Here is a 14,503-nt window from a genome sequence, read left to right on the forward strand (position 1 = left end):
GGGCAGATGCACAAATTAATAGAAAGTTGAAACCAGGTTCATATATAAAAAAAAAATCCAACCATATGGTATGCCTCAACAAAGTACATGTATCTGCTAGAATTTCAAGCATCTGTAATGAGTAGTTGCTGAGGAAACTGCAACGAATATTTGTCAGATATGAAATTGACAGACGTACAGATAAACGGAACTTGACATCCGATATGAAAAAAAAAATCATCAGCTTTTGAAAAACATGTAGTACTCAGCCCAAGATATTGAAGAGTGTCCTCTAAACTTTTCACTTCATGAATTAATTAAAGACATTCTATTGATCAAATTCTAAAATAGAACATTCAAGTTACTGTATAAAATACATAAAAAAGTCACAAACGTTTCAATATCTAGTTTTAGAAGATGCTGCCCTACTGATATCTACTTGTATTTTCTCGTAATACAAATATTTAACGATTTGTTCAATGGAAATTTTACCTTTTACATTTTGAGTTTTTTAATATAAATTTAAATCCATATCAAAATTAATGCATAAATGCAGGACCACACATTTGTTCCTATTTAATTTCATTAAATTGGAACAGTGTGCTTACTTTCATTGCAGTAGATATTCGTCCATCCATCTTCACAACCCTTGGGGCAGGTCCCGGCAACTTTGTTGCACGATAACCCCTCTGCACAGCGTCCACAATTGTGACTACAGTTTAACCCATAGGTTCTGTTATCACATTCTGCAGTCAAACATGCACATTGATTTTAAGAACAGTACGTGTCAAACTAAAGTACACATGTATGCGAGTTATAGAAATGCTTATTTAAAAAAAATAATTAATAATTACATCAATACCTTCATTGCATCTTTGATCAAGTGTATGTTTCCATCCTGGTTCACAGTGTCCCGAGGGACAAGAACCATTTACCTGATCACATACTGCTTGTTTATCACAGAATCCACAGGCATTACTGCAATTTCTTCCGTATAAACCTTTTCTGCATTCTAAATAAATGCGTTTTTTCATCTTTTTTTTCACTAATATATGCACCGACAACAATCAACGACTAGTTCTCCCATCGCAAAGCAAATGATGTTTATAATATTTTATAGTTAACATATACAAATGATAAGTCATGATGACCGGCTTAATAATACAATACTGTTCTTACTATCTGAGATATATGTATAAAAGAGATATACATTTAACATATATAAGGAAATACCTTTACAGTATGGAGGACTTAGACTTTCATTTTTACACCCCTGTTCGTCACATTCCCCGTTGATGTTACAATCACCCTTACACTGGTCACAAGGGATACAATTTCCATCACTGTCCTGGTATGAACAACCTGTTTGGTTATACAATATGTTAATAGCTCTTTTACATGTGCATATGCTGGAACAGGCTAAACAACATGGATGATAGGTGTTCAAGTCGAGAGATTTGAACATGAATTCATACAAACAAGAAAATAAATATGGATGCATGTAAAACTGAAACTTGATTATTAAGGGGAAAATGTGTATAGATACATGTAGGAGCCTATATCAAACTGTAAAATTTTAGATAAGTTAATTTTTTTAGTTTTATTTTAAAAATTTTATTTCCTGTCCCGTTTAATTACAATCTTTTCTCATTGTCCTTAATTGCTTGATTAAAGATTTCCAGATTTAAAAGTTTGTCTATATAAAAAAAAAATAATCGATATATCAAAAGTTCCAGATAAAACTGAGCAATGTACAAAGTGTACATGTAACAATCTCATTCTGATAATATCTTATATATCATATCTTAGATTCAGTATGTAAGTTACGGTGAAGAAATACATTTCAAATTATCCAGTTCAACTTTAAAAAGATTATTCTATATTGATCAATAGTTAGAGAGAGGTATAAGGAAATATTTTATTTAAGATCGGCATGAGTGAAAAATAGAATATGAACATATATAAAAGTCATCAATGTAACATTCTACCAATTTAAGTTTACATATTAGCGACAAGTAATGATTTAGTACTTAAAATCTAACAAAAATTAACTAGCCATCCAAAAAAGATAATAATTTCCATGCTAAATATAAAATGAAAGTATACTTTTTGTTCAATTAAGCTCAAGCTCAGCTGTTTAAGAAAAAGTAGCAACAAAATCTGCTCAGATAAAATATATTTTTTATGCACAGCAAAATCTAATAATATCAACAACGTTTCGTTGGGTTTATACAATGTATCAGATAGCTTACCAAACACCTTCATTTCGCATATTTCTAGAAATGCTCCAAATCCAAAATTCCTATTTGTGTAAACCCATACGTATTGGGCCGCTCCTTCACACATTATTTCCAAAATTGGAGGTATCCTTCTAGATCCATCGTCTTGATAACAGATGTGCCGAGGAATAGTCTGGGTTGTGTTTGAGAGGCGAATATTAAACCCTTGAATTCTTCTTGTATTATACCCTAGTACTAGTAAGAAAGTAAAATAACGGGTTTCAACTATCATTGGATATTCCCTTACAAAACAGTAATATGGTAAGCTATAGTTAACTAAAGTTTAAAAAATTTCACTATAGTAAATCAAATTTTTAAATTCTTTTACAGTAAGGAAATAAAAGTTCCAAAGTTTTTGTCTAAAGTAAATAGAAAAATCCACATATTTCATCATTGTAAAATAACATTTATTGAAAGTTTTTTACCCATTTGTATATCAGCTTATATAACATTTTTAATAAGTTTTCCCATTATATCACACATATAATATTATTATCCATATGCCCTGAAAAACTGCTTAATCACGTCGGATAAAGTTGTCTTCCACCGGAAACAGTTATATTAACGTTATATTAAGTTATATTAATATTTCGGGAAAGCGTCTTCTATTTATTTTTTTTCTTTTTAATTCAGAGGAATTAGGTAATTTAATTGAGGACAAAAAAACATTAAAAGAATGCCTCAAAACTTATATTAGTTTAAGAGGGACACAAAAGGGCCCCTGTTTTCCTATATTCCAGATACTAGTATTCCAGTAACTAGGTGTAAATTCTCCACAAACTTAAAAAAAACTGTTTATTGTTTGCAAATATTGACATAAATAAAATAAGTAGTCATTCGTTCCGGATAGGCATGGCATCACATTGTGCAGATGTTGGCATAAGTGACAGTAAAATTAGACTCTTAGGTCGATGGAAGTCAGATGCATTCAAGAGTTACATAAGGTCAATAACTATTACTAAGGTTATCAATAGGCTATTTGTTAATGTCTATTGGATATGGTCTATCGAGCGAGCCACAGATTAAAGAACTTTATAGTGACATTAGTGATTGATAGATTGACATCTAAACAGTGGGGTTCAGGAACATATGTATATTTCCTGATAACATTGAGGTAGTACATATGTTTATCCCTACCTATGATAGTGTTAATTGGGCTGTATTTAAACTTCTGCTAAATATACATAATTTTTATGCATGCATGTATGTATTAAGGGGAAGAAGGACCTTTAGCTGTAAAAATTCCTGTCGTTTAATTTTCTTCATATTTTTAGATCTCTAATATAGTATGTCCTACATATTTTAAAGCATATATTTGAGATATTGATTAACAAATTATACCCCACAGTGTATAAGTGGAGTTTTAATTCTCAATGTTTCTGGGTCCATTAATCGGTCCATAATGGATTTTTTCAGTATAGATAAAAAATATGTCAGCTAACATGTCTTTTTAAGACGACTGCAAAAACAAAAAAATTAATTTGCAAAAAATCCTATCATTCAATATTTGAAAATTTACGTTGAAACGCAAGATCGTCATGTTATTGGTTAGCTGTAAAAATATATATATACTAGTGAAACTGAGCTCAGTATTGCACAGGACATAGTTAAACAAGACATGAGCTTAATAGTCTGGTCCGATTTATGGGAAAAAATACTTCTAACGGCAAATAATTATTATTTGGTCCAGCATAGTTTTTTGACCTATTTCGAGTATGCTGAATCCGAAAAAATATGCTGGCCTTCATGAAAATGGCGTTAAAGAGGTCAAAATGGCGATTCAAAATGGCGGACATCAAATTTTTCTACTTTTCTCTTAATATCGTTCAAAAAGGAGAAATAATGTGTGAATATCTCACTGAGTGTAATACAAGTATAAAAATGATAAAAAAATGATAACATTATTAGTTTAACTCCGAAAACTTAGTCGTTTCTACACTTAATACGAATTTTCTCTGATTTTTTGTTTCTATATTCATCTTTGTTCAGGGTTTTACATTTGCAAATATCCATACACTGCAGATTTGTATTTTGCCCTCTACATCTCACTATTCTACAATTGAATGATGATGCAGCTGTAAGTTAAAAGTCAAAATGGCGATTCAAAATAGCGGATATTCATCTTTTTCTTAAATTATTTAACTCTTCATGTCGTTTACACAGGAGAAAGGATTTGTGAATCTCTTATTGAGCGTAGTACAACTGTGTAAAATGCCAACAGAAAACGAATTTGATCACTTTAAATCGGAAAATTGAGTCGTTTAAATTTAAAATGTGTTAATTAGCTCAAAATTGGGATTCAAGATGATATCTTATACATTCGAATTTCGTAGAAACTACTTAATTCTGAGTCGTTTTGCAGAAACAAAAATCACAGTTTGTTTTTTATATATATAGTAAATATACATGTAGTATATATAGTATTTTGAAAACAAAATTTAAAAATACCTGAAAAGATTCATTTTGTTCTTGAAATAGATAAAACAAACTTGACTCTAGAGTTTCCAAAATTTCCCCTTCGTATTTGACCGAATTCCAAAGCCTTTGAGCCCCTATCCACCTAAAATCACTCCTGAATCCTGTCATTATCAACTCGCACTTCTACCTCAACATCACTCGGCACACCATCAATGATAACTGAAGAAATTCTTGTCCGATTTCGTCGAACACTTTGTTCTAGCTTAGCACTTATAAGAGACTTAGTATTATCCTTTAACATCTTCTTTTCCAGTTTTATTTGCTAAATGTTTCGGCCTGTTTTCGGAATTTCGGTATTTTCAACACTCAAGTAAAATGGTGCCCCATGTCAAGGATGACAACCCCCTTGGCATGAAAAAGATCGTTTTTCTGGAGTTCGAAAAAGAGTAAGCTCACTGGGGGCCGCCAGATAAACCATATCCTTCCAAAACCGATTACTAGTATTTAAACTGATAGTCCAACGAAACATGGCTGAAAAATCGCCGACTCGGCGTTAAACAGTACACAATCAATCAACCAACACTCAAGGAACAACACATTCATGTTCAAATGTTAAGTCTATTTTGTTTTTCAAAACCTTATGAACTAGAGGTACATAAACTGTGAGCAATTAGCTCACTAAATGATACCCCCGTCTCCCATATAAATATAATGACAGTGCCCATGTTTTGCTATGGGAAACCCAAAGTATGTGTTGGATCAAAAAGTAAAATAGGAGGTTACAATGGCAGTATGTGATAAAGATTCTATGAAAGTTTCATTAAATTTCATTCAGTGGTATGAGAGGAGTTGCGGATAAGAGATGGTACCCCAAAGCGTCACAGACGGACGGACAGACATACCGATAACTCTATACCCTCCCGCTTTTCAAGCAGGACGTATAAAAAAATCTCTGATATTCAAGACATGTAGCTCTTTATTTTGTGACCTCGTATATATTTGTTGTCTTTTAGAGTAGAAAGGACATTCTATTAGCAAGAAAATTCTCAAACTTTATCATCTGGAATCACCTTGTGTGCATATTTTGGTGAGAAAAGTTGAAAAATACAATTTAAGAGCGCCTCGCAGATTCCTCGTGATTCCTATCACTTACAAGCTTTCGTACCAATAGACCTAAGCCATTCTTGATTTCGATCTAGTCAACACTTCTCTTGACAACAAAATTTTCTTGAACACTTCAAGAACTTTACAAGGCAACTTGATCCACATTTCTTTGTTAGGATAGTGTAAGGTTGTATCAAGAATCGAGGGGGGACTGAACACAAACATTTTCTTCTTTCAGATTTTGTAAATTTCAAAATTTGTAAATTTATAAACACTGTTCAATACAAAATTATCAATTCACAGCATGAAATATTTGAGAATTCAGTTAAATTTTTGACTGAGAATTACAAAATGCAAATGTAGGGACACAGAATCAGAGCTGGACAATCAAGAAAATTTATGGTTTACGTAGATTATACTGATAATTTATATTTGGATATTATATACTGAAAGGAAAAAGAAACGCAGGGTAGCATAATATTCGAAAACTTTTTGACCGCATTACCGAAAATTACGAAAATTGGTCAGATGAGAAATTTAGTTACTATGCACTAAAACCAGTGTTCAGAATTACTCAACCGTAAAATGTATTACGTCATATAGGGAAAACGGTAAAAAGCCCAAAACACGTGCAATTTGATAACGAAGAGTTTGTCAACAAATCTTGTTGCACCATATGATACACCTGAGGTATACACATTGTTTTTCAATATTTAGTGACGATATGAATTCTTGCAATCTTGGTACAGTTTACGGAAGTTAAGTAGGGTCAAATTTTAGAATTGCCTAATAAATGAAAAAGGCAACAACGGGTAACTAAGCAGTTTCTTGTAAGTTTTCCCCCATAAAACTTGTTACCCGTAGTCAGAGAGGGCCTGGAAGGGTTTTCAATGAACCGTGACGATGACGTTAACGCGAAACAGAGCCATGTTACGAGCGGGTTATTCGTCCTGCCATCTCTCAAATCGCAACCCTACTGCCAAAAATACCGCCTTTTATACAGTAGACTATTCTAGTCATTACATTCACACAAAAAATAAAAGAAAACAATTCTGCAATTTGGTTTTCTGAGCATGTCAACTTACTGTTGTGTTCCTCTCACTCGCGCATGCGCGCGTTGCATGACTAATTTTTTGGTGTGGTTACCGATGCCCAATATAGCCAGGGTTTAAAAGATAATCACTCTGATGAATTCCATGCAAAGGAGAAATAACGCTCATGACAGATGTGCAGGAGGGACATTGAAGATAATGAGTGTTTTCGATTTTCACTTCTGGGGGGTATCGTCATATGAGCTTCAATAACTCAAGAATTATAAGACATAATCAAATGAAATTTTGTTTATATCTTTTTGAAAGATGATTTTGAAAGTTAGATAGGAATACTGAAAAAAAAATTGAAAGACATATGAATTTAATTCACCTCAAAAGTTTACCTGCGTTTCTTTTTCCTTTCAGTATAATATATTCAGATTTATATGATGTAACAATTACTAGCCCTCTAATTGGTCGTGGTCATACATTTTAAAAAATCATACTAAATTATGCTGCACTAGACCTTCCACATCAACATAAACATTTATTTTTTTTTCTACACTGGACAAAAAATAGATCAAGAACTTCTAACAACTGAATGTTCACTCGCCTTATTGCTCCGGGAATACTGCTCTTGGGGTAGCTTAATTTTCATATTGTCCTCAAAATCGCAATTATTGAAGGATCTTATTAACTTTTTATATGAAGAAGCATGGTGAGACAGGCTATAAGTAAAATGTCTTCGGATTTGTCGTCAAAAATTTGTCATAACAATAGAAGTAATTAAACAAAAATTCGTGTTATAAAAATAAAAAGGTCATTAACAAAAATATCCTCCATCTTTTTTTGAATAAATAATAAAACTATAATTTATTCTCTGCAAAATGACTCAGAATTAAGTAGTTACTACGAAATTCGAGTGTATAAAACGTCATTTGAATTACCATTTTGAGCTAATTAACACATTTCAAATTTGAGCGACTAAATTTTACGATTTAAAGTGATCAAATTAGTGTTATATTGCCATTTTACATAGTTGTACTACGCTCAGTAAGAGATTCACAAATCCTTTCTCCTATGAAAACGACATGAAGAATTAAATAATTTAAAAAAAAGATGAATATCCGCTTTTTTGAATCGCCATTTTGACTTTAAACTTACAGTTGCGCCATCATTCAATTGTAGAGTAGTGAGATGTAGAGGGCAAAATACAAATCTGCAGTGTATGGATATTTGCAAATGTAAAACCCTGAACAAAGGAGAATATAGAAACAATAGACAAAAAAAAATCAGAGAAAATTCGAATTAAGTGTAGAAACGACTAAATTTTCGGAGTTAAACTAATAATGTTAGCATTTTATTATTATTTTTATACTTGTATTACACTCAGTGAGATATTCACACATTATTTCTCCTTTTTGAACGATATTAAGAGAAAATTAGAAAAATTTGATGTCCGCCATTTTGAATCGCCATTTTGACCTCTTAAACGCCATTTTCATGAAGGCCAGCATATTTTTTCGGATTCAGCATACTCGAAATAGGTCAAAAAACTATGCTGGACCAAATAATAATTATTTGCCGTTAGAAGTTATTTCTAGCCTTCTTTTTAAAAATCAGGACTAGACTATAAGATAAACGTGCCATGTTTACATTTCTGGAGTACGGGAAAACCCAACTATTACATCACACGTTTGCAAAACAAGCGAAATAACACATACCTACAAAATATTTCCATCAACAACCATGTAAAAATATTTTTTGTGATCTCTAATTCACAAAATATTCCACCATGTACTGATAATGACCCGTTTTTATGATAATAGAGACCTTTAGTTACAAGTTTCGACCGAACCTGTACGTATGACGTCACCAAAATATGTGTTCTTTGCAGCCATGACGCGTCCTTTTACGTGTATTTACCCGTTTTGACCTTGTAGGGGGTGATCTACACGTAAGTAGATAACTTGTGTGTTTATTTTAAGATATTTCAAGTAATATTGGGTCGTTTGAATCAAAACAAACATATTTCAAAAGTAGACTATGTAGTGTACTAGAACTATATTTGTTTCATTCAGTGAAATGGATATAAAAATTCATCTAGACGCTGAAAATATCGATCTTATACGTTGAATCCCTAGATCCCTTTTGATTGCATTTTACATATATATGCACAATGATACGTCTTTACAACGCATGATATTTATCATTTAAATTAAGTTAAAATATTATTTATCTATAAGACATAAGCTAAGTTGAATCTTAAGACAAAATCAAATGACCGATTGCCATGTCACCCCCTCCCCTACCCCTGGGCCCACATCCCTCTTAGGGGACTTCTGGGAGGAGAGGCCAGCTAAATTTTTTAAGTTAGATTATCTATTTTCAAGAAAATGACCCAGAATGGATTATTTTTTTTTTTCTTTCTGAAAAATTCAAACAAGCCAAAGAAGGAGAAGGGAAAAACTGTATTTTGTGAGGGTGTGTATGTGTGTTGGGGGGGGGGGGGCACTAGTGAAGGACAGAATATTTATTTTTCTTGCCTGCCGAAGATAGATTTTCTCTAAAATCTGCCGGCGCCCCCCCCCCATCAGCTAGATCATCTATTGCACTGTACAAACAGGCACAAATGATCCACAGGTGCTTGTGGACAGGACTGCCCCCCCTCCCAAATATACACCCGGGTTCAATGTAACTTGTATTTGTCTAAATTTATCTACTGTTACACATAAATAATGTATTCCATATTAAATTAAAAAAAAATAATTAACCTTTTATAAAAAAAAAAATCACACCCGCGGTATTAGAAAATAGAGCTTCTCAAGGGAAATTTAAGAGGGGAGGGGATACTGTTCATAAGAAACTGGAAACTGTAGTACATTTATATGGATAGACACTAATTTTTTTTTATATTTGTTGTAACATTTTTGTAGTGATCTGTGAGAGGAAACTGAAAGGCTGAAAGCATGTCAAGGAAAAAAATGTTCCGTTTTTCCATGAAGGATGACATCGATTTGCTAAAAGAAGTGTCGAGTGTTAATCCCTTTTCTGGGGACTCGGTAAATAAGTGGGCAGAAATTGCAGAAAATTTTATGATGGCTCATGAAGGAGTAGCCCTGGATGGAAAGCGCTGCCGAGAGAGGACAAGTCTCCTTCTTTCATATTTTAAAGCAGATGATAGAGATAAGCTATACAAGTACACAAACTAAGTTAACGATGTTAAATAAATAAATTCTTATCAAGCATCATGCTGCATCAGCAGTTATATAACAGTTATCATGTTTGTTTTTTCATCCACTTTCAAACACTGTTTGTGCCAGCCCTTCCAACCCCTCTTCCAGCCTTTATTAACTTTTCTTAACCTCTACGTTACTTTTCATTCAAAGATCTGGAACTGACGAAGAGTATGGCGAGAAAGAACAGTTGTTACAGGAAGTCCTAGAATTATCTGAGCAGGTCAAATTCAAAACTGAAAAAGGCAAAGATGAAAGCCAAAAAGCGCAATTAATACGGAAAAGGGCGATCGAAAACATGAAAACAGGTATTTGTATATATGACTTAAATTTTTTTACGCAGGCACTTTTATATTCATGTTTACAAATATTTTTTTAACATTTCATATTGTTTTTCATTTTTCAGCTACCTCTGATGAGAACGATGACGGTCAGTGTTCAGTAAAGAAAAGAAAATCTAATACTATGATCGACTTCCTCGCTCATAAGACTGAGAGCGAAAACAAATTGAATCAAGAAAAAATTGAGCTAGAAAAAAAGAAGCTGGAGTTAGATGAGAAAAAACAGCAGCTGGACCAAGAAAGATTCCGGTTAGAGAAAGAGGAAAGAACTGCAATGATTGATTTATTCAGACAGTTAATCGAGAAAAAACAAAACTAACTGTTTAATTATAGCCAGTATTTATTAATAGCATTTAACTTTTTTCATTGTGTTAAAAATGAGAGCTAATAAACTTTTACTTTATCTGTTGTTAATATATTGTTCTAAAGAAGGAGGGCGAATTCCGAAGTAATCCGTCGTAGGACTCCCGTACAAACAAGTGTGGCAGTTGGTTAAAAACGCTCCCACAGCGTAGTACTTTCCGACAGGCTGGAGGTATAGTTTTAAATTTTTCTTGTAATCAAGAAATGCAAATGTCTGAATCACTTTGTTAAATCCCCATTCCACGCATTGTCTCACTGCAGACATCTGCCGGTTAAATTCTGCTTCTTCTGGACTCACCCGAATTCCCTTGACCGGCCCAAGTACATACTGATTGACGGCATAAGCTGCGTCTCCGTACAAGCAGTAGGGTTCAGCGTTAGGGGAGTTCATGTAGCGTACAAGTTCGTCTCCAGACCACTTTCCCTGAAAACCGCTGCATCGTGCTGTTTACCTTCAAAAGGCCCAGCCAAATTTGCGATCAAACCATTTGGTGTGACTACTGACTGAAATTTTAAACCATGAATCCGTTTATGCCCTGAAAAAAGTAATAATTTTGTATACATTTCTCCATTTTCGATTTTGATTGTGAAAACTTGTTATAAACACGCTGCATGTAGTATTTATACCATATTTTATACAGAGAGAGAGAGGGGGGGGGGGGAGTACAAGAATACGTGATTTCTTGGAAACGGGAAGGACGCGTGATTGGGCGCAGTGTACCATCAATAAATCCCCAACAGTTGGTCAGGGGACAGAGTTTTCCCAAAGTTGTCGTGAATTCTGGTAAACCCCTCTGGATCCATCTCTGATTCAGAGAATTTAAGCTGTTTCCATGCGTGGCATAGATGAACTCCAGCGTCTGAATATTAATAATTTGAATTAAACAGAAATGTAGATATTTTTTTAATTAAAGTGAACCAGACCGAGGATAAAGTTCTAGTACATGTATTAGAATTAGGAGACATAATTCATACCGAATTAAAGATGAGACTAAGTTCAGATTCACTCCTTCCAAATATTGGAACTAAATCGGCTAATCTGTTGGGGTAGGCAAATCTTCTTAATGTGATACAAAATGCCTCAAGTCCAGTAGCTATGCTGTTTTTTTTTTTTTTGGCACACAATTTTGCTGGGAATCCTCAAAGTATTTATCACACGCCGAACATCACATTTGCTGAATCTACATGGAACATAAAAACTTCTTTTACAGTAACTAGAATTAGGACTTCTGTAACCTAATTTTTAAAAAATCATATGTATTGACAGCCAAATATAATTACTCATTTACAAAGGTATTAAGATCTAACCTTAATAAAGAGAAACATTGTTCATCACTTAAGGCAGAAAAATTCAATCTCGGTCCGTCTGGCATTAGCTGAGGGGATTTATTATGACCTATTTCGGACTCTAATATGAGGAACTCGTCAAAATTCAACAGCCCCTCATCAAGCAAGAAAAGTAGATTTTCAATACTGAAAAAGTAAGCGAAAAAAGAAATTATGAAAACATGTAGATATTCAAGATCCAAAATTATAATTCCTGTTTTACTTCAAAACTTTTTAAGTTTTGTGTATTTTTTAAATTTTGAATATACGCTAAAATTCAGAAATAATTTCTATTTTCCTCTTTCATAACTTTTTTCAAGACTTACAAAGTTAATTTGTTTAATGTTTACCTCAAATCTCCCATTCCTGAGAATTTGACGTCTGCTACAAGCACTTCCGGTGTTACGCGTAACTAAAGTAATTTTTAGCTCACGGCGAGGAAGTAAACGTGTACGTGTAGGTTACACGTACACGTTGCAAATCTCTTGTAACTAAAGGTCTTTAATACTATCCGCGTTTTACCGTGTATAATTGTTTAATCTTACTGTACTGAGAGATCCACTGTGACGTCATCTTCGGCGTCAACGACTCGTTAGACGCACAGTGTAGGGAAACAGAAGAGTGGATCAATCTATTCTATTTGAAGATATTTGCAAGAAAGATTGTATGTTTTTAGATATTTTTATACCAGTTGGTGAACTCAAACAAACTGTCAAAAACTTATACAAGTACTGTTGTTTCAAACTTGTTTTGTACATATTTTATCAGAGATTATGACGTAATTAAACTGAGTCATGTGACCAAACATTCTTCGTCCCCTTAACTGGGACATATGTGTATCCTCACCTATCATGACTTATACTTGCAATTTTTTTTTTATATAAGGCTAAGGTTTTCAGAGCATATGTCCTTCTCTGGAAAGGTTGGCCTTATTAGATGTACATGTATCTGCAATTTGCCACTTACTCAAAATTTTCATTTTCAAACTTAATTTCGCATTAATGTAAACAATAAGCACTTATACGAAGTTATATTTTGTTCTTTCACTATGTATTCTTATATGTTCATGAATCTCCAATGGGAGGAAAGAAAGAAAGAAAGAATGAATGAATATTCTACTTGGCGTCAGACCACAAGGCATAGGTTGGTTTAAAATTATGTAATCATCTACATCATTAATGGGAAAATTAATGTGAATAATTAATTTATATTGATTAAAATATTAATAGGGTAAATAACCAAATATTCATAATTGTATATACAATTTTAATTAGGTTATGATTACATAACTATTTAATGTATTTTACATTATTTTATCATTTTATGTTATTAAAATTTGGATAATTAATAATGTCACAGTGGTGGCAGCTAGAGTGCAACATTATACACTTATTTAATGAATACAAGGTAAACAGTCAAATTGTTGTCTCGAGGTAGTGGGGGAGACCTGGGAAACTGTTGCCCGAGGCCGACAGTTTCCCAGGTCTCCCCCACTACCGAGGGACAACAGGTTGACTGTTTCACCGAGTAGTCATTGAATAAGTGTTTTATTACCTAACCTACTATACTATACAATTATTGCTGTTTTTTGAGGTCAATACAATGATTTAGTCATCTGAGGAGTACAATTATATTCACCGAGCCCGAAGGGCGAGGTGAATATTGTACTTCAAAGATGGCTAAATCATTGTATTGACCGAAAAAAAACAGCAATAATTGTTTTATTATATGATTCACTGATAAAATGATCAAGCCCATTACTTGTTTGCATTTAATTAAGTCCGAGCCAAATACAAAAGAGAAGCAGAATTAAAATTTAAATAAGCCTTACCAGTCGTATCAATTTGAAGTTTTTTTTATCAATTTTAGTTGCCATGAAAAAAATATTATGTCATTTTTTTACAGGATAGATTTTGAAAGGATTGAGTATTATCAGGGAAAACTGACTGCCACTGAAAAAGTAAAAATTGTTGTTTAGTAAGTGTTGGAGGGCTGTCCCTGCATCCCCTCTTACCACCCTCACCCAAAAATAGATATTTGCTTATATTTTGTTCACATGAAAAAAAATTCATAGTCATTTAAATAGCTTTCTAAAACAATTTTGTATCATTTTGGAATTTCCCAATCTATTTCTAGATCAATGTAGAGGAAATAAATCCTTGTATTGACCTGGAACGTCACGTGCAGGTCAATACAACGTAGTATTTTTCTAACATAGTTGGATCTCAGCAAATCAGAGAGATGGAAATTATTCAGTCATATAATAAAATTAATTAAATTGGAATAAAAACACACAATCAATCAATAAAAAGTTTTAACAACTGTTTATTCACATAGTTGTCTATTAACTAGCTGAACACATAATATAAAGATTAAATTAATATTTTTAATTTTAAAGTAATACAGTACTTAATAAATTGATTATC

General features: G+C 33.0%; 2 protein-coding genes across 2 annotated transcripts in view; one reads left to right on the forward strand and one right to left on the reverse strand.

Annotated features, from left to right (window-relative positions):
* Positions 1-549: 549 nt before the first annotated feature.
* The window catches only part of LOC134251989 (uncharacterized), a 58,459-nt gene continuing 44,505 nt past the window's right edge, over positions 550-14,503 (reverse strand). The window contains exons 18-21 of the mRNA XM_062734392.1: positions 2,232-2,453; positions 1,213-1,341; positions 842-991; positions 550-725 (exon numbers count right to left, since the gene is read on the reverse strand). Of these exons, the coding sequence (XP_062590376.1) occupies positions 565-725; positions 842-991; positions 1,213-1,341; positions 2,232-2,453 (662 nt within the window). The 3' untranslated portion in view covers positions 550-564. The remainder of the gene's footprint in view (positions 726-841; positions 992-1,212; positions 1,342-2,231; positions 2,454-14,503) is intronic.
* Positions 9,516-10,707, forward strand: LOC134251991 (uncharacterized). Its single transcript, XM_062734394.1, has 3 exons — positions 9,516-10,010; positions 10,201-10,355; positions 10,454-10,707. Exons 1-3 carry the CDS (start codon positions 9,781-9,783, stop codon positions 10,705-10,707), a joined length of 639 nt encoding a protein of 212 aa, XP_062590378.1. The 5' UTR covers positions 9,516-9,780.

The sequence above is a fragment of the Saccostrea cucullata genome, unplaced genomic scaffold (genome assembly GCF_032062105.1).
Source record: "Saccostrea cucullata isolate Sc308-1 unplaced genomic scaffold, CSIRO_AGI_Scuc_v1 ctg6298, whole genome shotgun sequence".
NCBI lineage: Eukaryota > Metazoa > Mollusca > Bivalvia > Ostreida > Ostreidae > Saccostrea > Saccostrea cuccullata.